General features: G+C 31.5%; 1 protein-coding gene across 2 annotated transcripts in view; it reads left to right on the top strand.

The window, feature by feature from the left end:
• The window catches only part of LOC143064633 (argininosuccinate synthase-like), a 64269-nt gene extending 55306 nt beyond the window's left edge, over nt 1-8963 (top strand). The window contains exons 12-15 of one of the 2 annotated variants that reach the window (XM_076237586.1): nt 2749-2806; nt 3317-3473; nt 3982-4047; nt 8780-8963. In XM_076237586.1, the coding sequence (XP_076093701.1) occupies nt 2749-2806; nt 3317-3473; nt 3982-4047; nt 8780-8822 (324 nt within the window). In that variant the 3' untranslated portion in view covers nt 8823-8963. The remainder of the gene's footprint in view (nt 1-2748; nt 2807-3316; nt 3474-3981; nt 4048-8779) is intronic. The other variant, XM_076237585.1, reaches the window with a different exon arrangement.
• Nucleotides 8964-13041: the final 4078 nt, after the last annotated feature.

Genomic DNA, 13041 nt, shown 5'->3' with positions numbered 1-13041 from the left:
GGTAGTATTATGTATTTCTATATATTGCCTTTACCTGAAAAAATATTATCATTATTATTATTATCTTCTGTAAAAAGTAAAAGTGGCCTTCGTTAACAAGATCATTAAGCAAACTAATTTTCAGAATACATGTACTTATAAAACCAGTGGGCATTAAATATAGTGTTTATACTAATAAAATGTCGTTTTCCGCTAAAACCACCGGTCATATATATTGATAGCGTGATAAAAGAGATAAAGAAGATGGGTCATCTTCTGGGACAAAAATAGGACGTAACGATTAAGAGTGTTTTTTTATAAATCTTTCGTCATCGAAGACGCGTTCTCACCAAACATAATAATATTTTAAATAAAACTTTTTTTTAAACATACTTGATATGCATTCAAACATTTCTTTGGATTCTTTCAGAATTGTTTCACACCACACTTTCGTATGGTAGGTTGACCGTTATCTGAAATCTGGATGTGATTGATAGTAGTGAAAATATTGATTATTTCGAGAATTTCGAAGTCGAGCTACTGGCGTATCGTTTTAAAAAAGATTGTTTTTCATTTAAGTACACTTATATAATTTGGAAATGATGAAGAATAAAATAATATCCAGTTGAAAAATTCTTTAGAAATTAAAATTTAAATGAAAAAAAACCAACTTTTTAACAGAATAATTTTCGAAATGCGCATCTGACGGTGTAAAATGTTTACTTCGTTTAACTTTATCACTTGACAATGGTGTTGACTGTTTTGTATTTACCCCTTGGTATCTTCGGTGTCATTTCCTTTTTCTTTTCATTTCTTTTTTTAGTGGGGTAAGGGCTAGAAAAAATTAAACATCATTTTTTTTATTTTAGTTTGAATGCATTTAATTGACATTTAGACCGACAGATGACTCGAAAATTTATGTTTTTTTTGTTTTGCCTCGCCTGCGACGAACATTAAAGAATGCGAGACACAGTGATTACAACCCGACTGTGGCGTAAACTATTTGTATAAATTTTCGTATTTAAGAAGGTAAGAGACCTGGTTGCTTCATACTTTATGTATATTAGGTTCCTTATGTTTCCGTCGCTCATGTGTCCATTGTCCTTGACATCATTTTCATGGTTCAGCGACTGCATTGGTAATTTTTCTTGTAAATGGCTCAATAATTATGAGAAATAGGATAACTGTATTTTGTTTATGGGTTTCTTGCAACGTCTAGGAGTCTGTCATTTAGACTTGATTCACCTGACCTCAATCACATTTTATGGATTAGATATCAATAAGACAATCATATGTTGAGTATGGTATGATTGCAAGGTAAGCATCTGATCATTCTGGGTTCATCTGACCTTGCTTGACCTCACGTCCAAAGTCATGGAGCAATGTGAAGTTTTTTATTTTATTTATTCTGGTAAAATAGTACAATTCCTTTTGGTGACCTGTATTTTGCTTTGTATACTTTTGTTTGTGTACTTTTGTTTGTATTTTTTTAGTTTTTTTTATTGTGTGGCTATTTAACAGGATGTCGCCTTCCATTATGACGTATTTCTGTTCACCTAGCATTGGTATTTGGTTTCTATTGGGAAAAAGTGGCTTCTTATATGTTTACTTCCCTGTAAATTTCATCCAACAACGTCATAAACTTGAAGAGGAAAATTACAATAAATGAAAAACATAAAACTATTTTAATGGCTTTGGCTAACTCGTCTGTGAATTTGTATGTGATAGTTTAGGTTGTTTTATGTAATGTATCCGTTTTTATTCTGTAGTTAATCACCACTTTGGTTTTATCATATATATCTATTATATTGTCATTTTATAAAAAAAAAATACTGTTTGCAAAAGTATGAATCATTCTAAATAATAAGGACGTTCTTATCCCAGGCAGACAATCCCTCAAGATACTATGTCGTTCCCACAAGATAGTTATATCGTTCCCTCAAGATAGTTATCTCGTTCCCTCAAGATGCTATGTCGTTCCCTCAAGATACTATGTCGCTCCCTCAAGATACTATGTTTTTCCCTCAAGATGATATGTCGTTCCCTCAAGATGCTATGTTGTTCCCTAAGATAGTTATCTCGTTCCCTCAAGATGCTATGTCGTTCCCTCAAGATACTATGTCTTTCCCTCAAGATACTATGTTTTCCCCTCAAGATGATATGTCGTTCCCTCAAGATGCTATGTTGTTCCCTAAGATAGTTATCTCGTTCCCTCAACATAGCAATAAAATTATATTATTATGAGGGAACAACATAGTATATTGAGGGAACGACAAAGCATCTTGAGGGAACAACATAACATCTTGAGGGAACGACAAATGAGAAATAGAATATATAGAAACAAAATATACAGCCAATAGCAAATGAGATTAAGACTGGCTCTTTGAGCTTAGTTTATCACATTAACACGAGTGGTCAAACCATTTGTATGGTTCTTAATCCTAGAAAACGTAATGTAAACGGCAAATAGTGTGTGCAAACATTACTTACAAGAACGTAACACAGCAACACTATATTAAGTTAATGAATGCATTCAATAAACTATATCGATTTAATTAATCGGATGACTACAAAATAACCTGTGTTAATTGTTTCAGTCTTTAGATATATAGTTGTAATAGTCAAACAAATATTGAAAAGTCAGCATACTTAACAAAATTTCTATGTTTAATTCCTTTGAATGAAATACACAAAACAAGGAATATAGCCTAACATATTCATAAAGACAGTCGGTTGTCTTCATTGTTTACTGTTTCAATATTTGTCTAGGAAGTAAGAAGAATAAAAAGAGACCTTGATATAAAGTTTGCTGATCAAGTATACAGAGGTAAGGTATTAAATTCTTAATAATATTATTTCACCTATTTCCCGTCTTTTGGCCTTCATTCTGGCAGGTGTAGATGTTCAATTGACGTTTTCTACAGATTTAAGCTATCCTTTTTATTACTGTGACATATGGGCTTCAAAATTATTGTGATTATATATCCTCAACCTGTGGTTTTCGTCAGATGTTGATTCTTTAATAAAAATATCCCCAATATCTTCAGTCACTATTATTGACTGCTGTTTTTTCTATAGAAATCCTTTTACGCTCTATACTTTTTGCGCTTTTCCCCATGCTAAATTCGTTATGAATTATTCGTATCACAGATGATATTGGATATGTTCCTTATGTCTTAATAACAATTCTGTTCCCTTTTCACAAATTTTACATACTGAATGTGTACTCAAAGAGGAGCGAAAGGTACCCGAGGGACAATCAAACTCATAGATCGAAAATAAACTGACGACGCCATTATGTAGCATTTGTGTATATTTTTTCAAATTGTAATTTTAGGATTTTGGATCAGTCCTGAATGTGAGTTTACACGTACGTGCATACAGAAGAGCCAGGACGGTGTAACAGGTTCTGTTAACCTAAAAATATACAAAGGTTGTGTCTACGTTCTTGGTAGAACGTCACCAACATCTCTCTACAACGAGGAATTAGTTAGGTAGGTCAAAAACCAGTAAACACTTTCTTTTTATAAATCATTTGATAAATATTTGTCACTTATGTAATTTGATAGCTCCAACAAAGACTCCACAATAATAAATAATTTTACAGGGACAAGGTTCGGAAAGGATAATAATGTATCTGACTAGAACATATTGTAGACATGATGCAAAATATAATCAGACATAATAAGATTGAAAACGACGGAAATAACATGAACTACAAACGGAGTGAAATCATGTGCATGACCAGGGTTTGCATTTCCCGACATGCATTTCCAAAGCTTATTTGCACTCGAGACAACACAAATGAACAATTAAACATAGCTCTTGTAAACGAAATTAGATACATGAATATAAGTTCACCTCTGCATATATATAACTGAAATCATTTCTTCGAAAGGTAAATACACCGATTTGTGGATTAAATATGTCTTACTAGGGTAACATATGATGGATTTATCATACTCGTGATGACATGTTAAAAAGATGTGTTCTTCTTTGTAGTATGGATGTTCAAGGTGATTATGAACCAACAGATGCTACCGGTTTTATCAAGATAAATGCTTTACGGTAAAATAAAATAACACATTTAGTATACGTATAAAAAGAGCGACATATTTTTTTTTAATTTAAGTACGAGGAACAAAAAGACGTTTTATTGCGCCCAAAAATTGAAATAAATATAAACAAAGGTAACAATCGTCTAAGGTATCGAACCGCTCCTTTAAGGATTCATTACTTTCTATATGTAACATTTAAAACAAATAATCATGATTTTACGGAATGGAAAAAATATTATCAACAACACAACTTCTAGGTTATCTACGTGCATAAATAAACGTATTGGTAATGCCACTACAGCCAGATTATTTAACAAAAATGCACGTGGATATCCACAAATTTTCCCGTGCAATGCCAAAAAATGACTAACATGTTTTAGATTAACTTCTAAAAATACTATAAGGTCAACAGTGAACGGGAGAACCTTTTCGCTCTCCTTTTCCTGTGATATTACCTGAAAAACTCAAAACCTTATATATGTGGTAACTTGAACCCAACCTAAGTGTGGTATTCAATATGTGGGACAGACGGGACGAGAGTATTTCAAAAGAAATCAAGAACATCTGTACCGCTTTCGTAGACCCAAAAAATTCAAAAGTTTAGTATATCAGCATTTAGATAAGCATAATCATAATCTGAAATATATAAAATTCCAACCGCTCGAAACCGTTCAAAAACAACCAGGAGAATCGCACAAGCAATTTGAAAAATCACGCGAAGTTCGCGAATTGTTTTGGATAAAAAGACTTCAAACAGCTTATCCTCTCGGTCTAAATGATAAAATATTAGGGCAGGGGAACATATCTAAAACTCATATCGATGTCATTAATATTGTTGATAAACGACTTAGAAATAATAGGTCTCATGGTAAACGCAAAAACCGCAATCAACGTATTAAACATCGTATAAATTATACACTTGCTGATCTGTTATCTATAATAAAGAATAATGGCAGACATCAAGTATTATGCAAACTGGGTCAGATACCTATAAGTAAATTATATGCTATTTTTCTGGAGTGTGATAAAATTTCTTTTTTAGCCCATTTTATGAATACACCCGTATTATTACAGCTTTTTGTCATCACAGGCTTTTTTCTATTATGGATAAACCTGAAAATCATAAACGACATTTTCTCAAATTAAAATATATAAATAGAGGTATTGATTTTATTAATTTGTCTAGCATATTCAATGACTCTTCTGTCTATAGCTTAATACCTCCATATTTTGATAATATAGAACAACCCATTATTTCGTATTCTTATAAAAAAAACGAGCAGAAATTTGATTTTCAATTATACGTCAATTACAACAGACGTCAATATAGAAAATAATGTTCCTTCCACTTGAGATTGCGAAACATCTAGTTTTAAATATGTTCCCTATGGTCATGTTATCACAGGAGACCTCAACATAGTCGATGACCGTGAAGTCATAACTTTTCTAAAGAAAGGACCGAAATACCGTCCTCCATCTAAAATAGATTGGAAACAGTGTCGTCAGGTCATTAAAGACGCTCTGTCTGCCTATTGTAAAAATTGGTGCAAACGTGAAAAATCCGATAAAAAATCTTTAGACAGTTATTTGAATAAAATTATGAATACTGTTGATATTCGAATATCTCATTTAGAAAACAATTCTGAAATTAATAATAGGAACCATGATATACCCATTTCTAGAATAAAAAACAAACTCGAGGTACTCGCAGAGCGGTTTGTGTTCGTACCGGCAGACAAGGCAGCAAATAATGTAGTGGTGGTGTGACGCATATACTACACGAAAGTTCTTCAAAACGAAATTATCAATTCCTCTACATTCAGGTCAGTGCGCACCACAGAGAGTCAAATCGTTAACAAGCATACCACTGCCACTGCCCAGTTTAAAGCATCTTCCGAACATTTGAAAGTCCCTACCATGTACTGGTTACCGAAATTACACAAAAAACCATTTTAATTCCGTTTCATCTCCGCTTCGAGTAAGTGTTCTACTACTAATCTATCAGTGCTTCTAACCACCTCCCTTACTACTATCAAAGAACTGGTTATTAACTTTTGTAATAAAGCTTATGAAAATAATGGTATTAATTATTTTTGGAGTGTTAAAAATTCTTTAGAGGTTTTAGATAAAATACATGCTTTCAATGGTCCTTACAATTCTGTTGACAGTTATGATTTTTCTACTCTGTACACTACACTTCCACACAATCTTTTAAAGAAAAAGTTTTTGAATTTGATAAAATGGTCTTTCGAAAAATCTCATTGTAATTTTATTTGTTGTAACTCGTTTAAGGCCTTTTTCTGTAACGAAAAAGGAAAGTATGCTAGATACACTTACTGGAAATGTGAGGATATGATTGAAGCTTTAAACTTTCTGCTTGATAACATTTATGTACGTTTCGGCGATAAAGTGTATCGTCAAGTAGTAGGTATTCCTATGGGCACCAACTGTGCCCCTTCAATAGCAGATTTATTTCTATATTGCTATGAATCTCAGTTTATGACCAAACTCAGTAAAGACCCATCATTGTTACATTTGGTTGATACATTCAAAAATACCTACCGTTATCTGGATGATATTTTTTCGTTGAATAATCCAGAGTTCTCTAAATATACTTCAGAAATTTACCCAAACGAACTTACTTTAACTAAATCTAACAAAAACAGCAGCAGTTGTCCTTTTCTAGATTTAGACATTTCAATTTCAAACGGGAAACTTCACACTAAAATTTACGACAAAAGAGACGATTTTTCATTTCCTATTGTTAATTTTCCTTTTTTAGACGGCGATGTGCCTTTGGCTCCATCATACGGTGTTTATATATCGCAACTCGTTCGGTTTGCCCGTGTGTGTTCTGATGTCATAGATTTTAACGAACGTAATCAATGCATCACTGGTAAATTGTTGTGTCAGGGATTTCGATACCATAAATTACTTAAAACTTTTACTAAATTCTTTCATAGATACAAAGATTTGATAAGTAAATTTGGCTATACCTGTAGAAAGCTTATTAAAAATGGTATTTCACATCCTAAATTTTATGGTAATATTGTACTTAAAGCGAGGAAATCACTATGTGATCCTTGTAAACTCATCGAACCTTTAAACAAACTTATAAGTAAGGGTTATCGTACCAATATTGTAATTAGATCTCTGAATATAGTTCACATTGGCACTAATATTGATTTTGTCATTAGCAAATTAAAACATAACTAAATTTCCTTATCTTTTGAGGCGAGATGTATAGAGACACAGACACGTTAACTTTTGTTTCTATAGAAGTCGCTCTTCACTATACTACTACCTGTCGATACATTTATTTTTGGCATTGCACAAGTCATGTCTTCTTTGACTATTAATGACGTTAAAATACTAAATCCCTGTGATGTGTTTTAGCCGATTTTAGTAACTGATGCATGATTTTTTACTATTAATTGGTTTTGGCTTTTAACTAGCTGTCAGTAACTGCGAGTACTCTCAAATCGTATTTTCTTGTTAATTCGACCTGTTGATACTGTTTATAATGCTTTTTTTGTTATTTTTTATTTATATGGATCTTGTCTGTACACCAGCTTTGATTATTTGTAATATCCTCAATTTTTCACTTATTCTTACAACATTTGTATAAACTTCAAGATTATAAAAAACCGGTTTTTTTCTATAGTGAACATTGATTGGTTAAATATTTCTCAGTGTGTTTGAATTTGTTTGTCAGCTTTTTGGTCATGAATGTTTGTCTCTAATATTTATTTAACTGTGCATTTGTATTCAGATATCGCAGATCAAATTTATTCGTTCATTGTGTAATCATACGTTTTTTGATTGAGTTAAGTCTGCCAATTGATATTTTATCGTATGTTTTTCTATGTTGTGATGTTATGCTATTGTTTCGGAAAAAGGGAGAAGGTTTGGATCCATTAAAACGTTTAATCCCGCTGCAAATGTTTGCACCTGTCCTAAGTCAGGAATCTGATGTACAGTAGTTGTCGTTTGTTTATGTAATATATACGTGTTTCTCGTTTCTCGTTTTGTTTATATAGATTAGACCGTTGGTTTTCCCGTTTGAATGGTTTTATACTAGTAATTTTGGGGCCCTTTATAGCTTGTTGTTCGGTGTGAGCCAAGGCTCCGTGTTGAAGGCCGTACTTTAACCTATAATGGTTTACTTTTTTAAATTGTTATTTGGATGGAGAGTTGTCTCATTGGCACTCACACCACATCTGCCTTTATCTATTCATTGCAATTTTGTCATTAGTTTGATTAAAGTCAGTCATTCCTTGTCAAAAGAAACCCATACCATGGTGTTTTTAAAAGCATGGTGTTGTTAAGAATATCAACATACTTTTAATTGCATATAAGTGTGCATCGGTTCCTGGGAGTACAAAACCAGGTTTCTCTGACCTGATAGAAAGGCGGCAAATTATGCCCTTTTACTACATATAACTTTTTTATTATAGAAAATGAAACTTTCAACAATAATTCCAGGTCTTTAAGCTTTCAATTCATACCAAAAATTACATAAATATTTGAAATATTTTTTAAAGTGATAAGTTTCTTTTACATTTAAAATCTCGTTTGCTCGTGGTTTATAAATTCCCCAAAAATAAAGACAATAACAAAATTAAGGTAAAAAGTTTCTGCTGACACAAAATAAGATATTTCTTTTAGTGTTACTTTCATTATACAATAAAGACACCAATTACATGGATAAATGAATGACTTGTTCTTTTTTATATTTTCAGTCTTCGAGAATTCCAGCGACTTAGAAGTTTGTCGAACAAATAGGCAGCATATATTATTCATTCATGTGTGTTTTTAAATGACATAATTCTTATTCTTAGTATCAATACCTTCAAACCAAGATAAACTTGTAGTTTCGTTATGCGTATTAAATTGGCCTATCATACACTACAAACCATTAAAAGTCTGAAATGGCCTATATCTGTACTCGACTGTACTGATTTTTACTCGACCAGTCTGAATTCGTCTGAGATTTACTTGATAATACTCGACTGTAGTCTGAACCATACTTAACAGTCTGAATGTGTACTTGACCAGTACTTAACCGTTTTATACGAGTCTGAACTGTACTCGACCTAGTCTGAATCGTACTCGACCTAGTCTGAACCATACTCGACCTAGTCTGAACCATACTCGACCTAGTCTTAACCAAACTTGACCTATTCTTTGTATCTATCAACTGAAATTGATCAATTTAGGAATTGTTTTAATGGACTATTTTTCCATTAATTTAAGCCTAGTACAAAAATGTATAGCTTTATGGTTTCAGTTGAGTTCAGGTAATGCAAAAATGTAATGCAGTGAATGTTTTTTTTATTAAGATATATATAAAATAGTATATAAAACAACTTAATAAATTTCAAAAAAATGAGAGCTTAATTGTTTTGTTTTATATAATCATTATAATAGAATTTCCATAGCAATCCTTGATAACCTTTTTACAAAAGGAAATGTATTCCAAAGTAACAGTAAAAAACAATTTCAATTAATTTAAGTATTTTTTTGGCAAATTAACATGGCATACATAAAGCACTTTAATATGTTCTAATTACCTCAGTACATGTGTGTTTTACAGGTAAAAAAAGCCCTATTTTCTTAAATTCGTGTATTACTTATCTAGTACATACATGTATATTCGAAAGGACTTGTTATTTAATTTAAACAGGATGTTGCAATTTTGAATCAATGTTATTTAGAATTTAATACCTCTGACCAGGTGTGATCTTATTTATGAGTTTGCCCCCAAGCAGAGGTTATACTTTATATTTCGAGATCACCATTAATAAGAAAAAACAATTTTACTTATTTATTTAATTTTATCCTTTTTTTTATATAAGTTATATATAATATATTTTTTTATCCTAAATATAATCAGAGATATATTTCTTTTATAAGGTTAAAATCTTTTATAAATTTTATTGGCTGTTGTTATATATGTCAGTTGAAAAGAAATTTATTTTAACTGTGAAAACAGTAGAGTTTTTTTTGGTCTAGTATGGTACAGACTGGTCGAGTATTGTTCAGACCTTTGGTTTAGTATGGTTTAGACTGGAAAATAGGTCGAGTACATGTCGAGAATAGGTTAAGACTGTTTCAGATTGGTCGAGTAATAGTTCAGACTATTTTCAACGGCAAAGAAAAGGCTCATGTACGATTCAGTACAGTCAAGTATGGTTCAGACTGGGGTCGACTAATGTCAAGTAAAAGTCAGACCAATTCAGACTGGTCAAGTAAAAATCAGTACAGTCGAGTACAGATATAGGCCATTTCAGACTTTAATGGTTTGTAGTGATAGTTATTAAAATTTTAAATAAAATAAGATTTGTATATCAATTGTATTGTGTTTTAAAGGTAGCTTTGTAGAGTTATTTCACTTGCGTCAATTATATTTCAACGGAACATCTACAAAACTTTACGACAAAAGAGATGATTTCAGCTTTCCAATTGTGAACTTTCCATTTCTAAGTAGCAACATTCCAGCAGCACCTGCATACGGGGTATATATCTCCCAATTGATACGATATTCCCGTGCTTGCATTTCCTATCATGATTTTCTTGATAGAGGGTTACTGCTCACAAGGAAGCTATTAAACCAAGAGTTCCAAATGGTGAAGTTGAAATCATCCCTTCGTAAATTTTACGGACGCCATCACGAGTTGGTTGACCGTTATGGAATAACCGTTTCACAAATGATATCGGATATGTTCCTTACGTCGTAACTACAATCCGCTTCCCTTTCATGAATGTGACCTACCGAATTAGACTATTTACCGGATTTGTAATCACATAAGCAACACGACGGGTGCCACATGTGGAGCAGGATCTGCTTACCCTTCCGGAGCACCTGAGATCACCCCTAGTTTTTGGTGGGGTTCGTTTTGTTTATTCTTTAGTTTTCTATGTTGTGTCATGTGTACTATTGTTTTTCTGTTTGTCTTTTTAATTCTTAGCCATGGCGTTGTCAGTTTGTTTTAGGTTTATGAGTTTGACTGTCCCTTTGGTATCTTTCGCCCCTCTTCTACTAAAGATGCGAATCCAAATTCTTATCCATCAGCTAAAGGACTTAAAATTTTCCTATTCGTTTTCCTACTAAGACGAAGATTAACACTTTGTCTTAAACAAACAGTCTATATTGTGAACGTGGAATAGTTTGTTTTTGTTGGTTTGTTGGTAATTGGCTATAATTGCTGGAATGAAAAAACCAATTCTTTGTAAAATAACAGATCTTTATTAATTGCTGGTCAATGTTCAAGTGCATACATGATAAACAATACATAATAAGTTCATACATATATAATTGAAATAAACATTAGTCATTTAAATTGAATGCAGAATAATATAACGATGGAAAATATATATTCGCATTATAAAACAATAAAGATAAAATGGGGGAGCTAACTAACTCAATTAAATTAATGTGCTGATGCCAAATAATGTCATCATGAGACAAGAGCCTCTTTTTGGATTTAAATAAAGTGTTGCTAGGGTAACCAAATTATTCACTTTAAAACAAGGTTAAATTAATGATGCATAAACAGAACATTATTACGTTAAACACAAGAATATAAAAACATGATAATAATAAACAACAATGGAATCTGGACCATAAAAATGCATATGGAAACAAAGAGAGAACTGTGCTTTATTTTCATTTCTCGTTCTGACTTTATAAAACAAACATTTATACATGATTCAAACGCATACTTAAACTGTGCAAATTATTAAAACAATATACACATCTCAGATTGTTACCTTTTAGCCTTCATAGTTAATAAAATACACATTCTCAATAATTTTGCATTTGACGCTGTTTATTTTATTCTTAAAAATGGGAGATAACTCTTTAAGATATAGCTAATACCGCTATGTTACTTGAAATAAATAATGGAATGAAACGTACTATAACTACTTGCGCTTTATGATCATATTCAATATAACTACTAAATAACTCAATAAAAACACCAACGCTTAATAATATTTACACGATAAAGCAAATGACTAATATAAGTAAGTCTTGTCTTTCAAATACTTTAACATTACGAACTATGAAAATATGTACAAAGTCGCTTTATTTAAACATTACAGTTAGATAGTAATTAAAAAGAATGATAAAAATGCTAAATTCAATAATAGAAAACTTTAAGACTTTGTCTCTAAAAATAATTATTTACATTAGAAAATTCTGTAAATGTAAAAATACTTTTAACTTCAATTAAGCTGTTACGAATGCAACTATACCCTTTTTAGTTTATAATATCTTAACATGTAGAAAATAATCATTTAAAATATCAATGCATAAAACATGAAAATATTCATTTAAAAATATCAATGCATAAAACATGAAAATATTCATTTAAAAATATCAACTTATTAAACATAAAGCGACACTCACCTGGAATGAAAAACCAATTCTTTGTAAAATAAAAGATCTTTATTAATTGCTGGTCAATGTTCAAGTGACCCCAATTTCATAAAATACAAGTTTTGTTTCATTCCCAGGTGAGGCCCAATTAAGGTAAAATAAATATGTACACAAAGTAAAATATCTCATAAACTATGTCACTGGCCCCATGTCACCTAAGAGCTCAAATCTACGATAGCGTGGTCTTAATCCGGACATGCTAATCCAACATATTGTTAAAGGTTACATAATATTTGCTATCGCTAATAGATAATATATTAGACTCTAATTTATAGCTTTTGTAAATCTTTTGTAGAAAAATGTCAAATAATAGCTATTTTAATTCTTTGTCAAATTCTGGTATTTTATATAATCTCTTTTAAAATTAACTTATAAAAGTTGGGTGACATGACGACAGCGAAATTCTTTTATTTATAAAATAAATCAAAACTCATTTCTATTGATACTATAGTAAAAATATGTAAAAGGTCTATAAGAAAAGTGATGGTGCGTTTTCCCCTATCACAAATATCCCCGTCATTAGAGATTCTTTGTCCTCAAAGAACATAAGAAATAAAGTAA

This window comes from Mytilus galloprovincialis, chromosome 2 (assembly GCF_965363235.1).
Source record: "Mytilus galloprovincialis chromosome 2, xbMytGall1.hap1.1, whole genome shotgun sequence".
In the NCBI taxonomy this organism is placed as follows: domain Eukaryota; kingdom Metazoa; phylum Mollusca; class Bivalvia; order Mytilida; family Mytilidae; genus Mytilus; species Mytilus galloprovincialis.
This window is presented reverse-complemented; position numbering and strand designations above follow the sequence as displayed.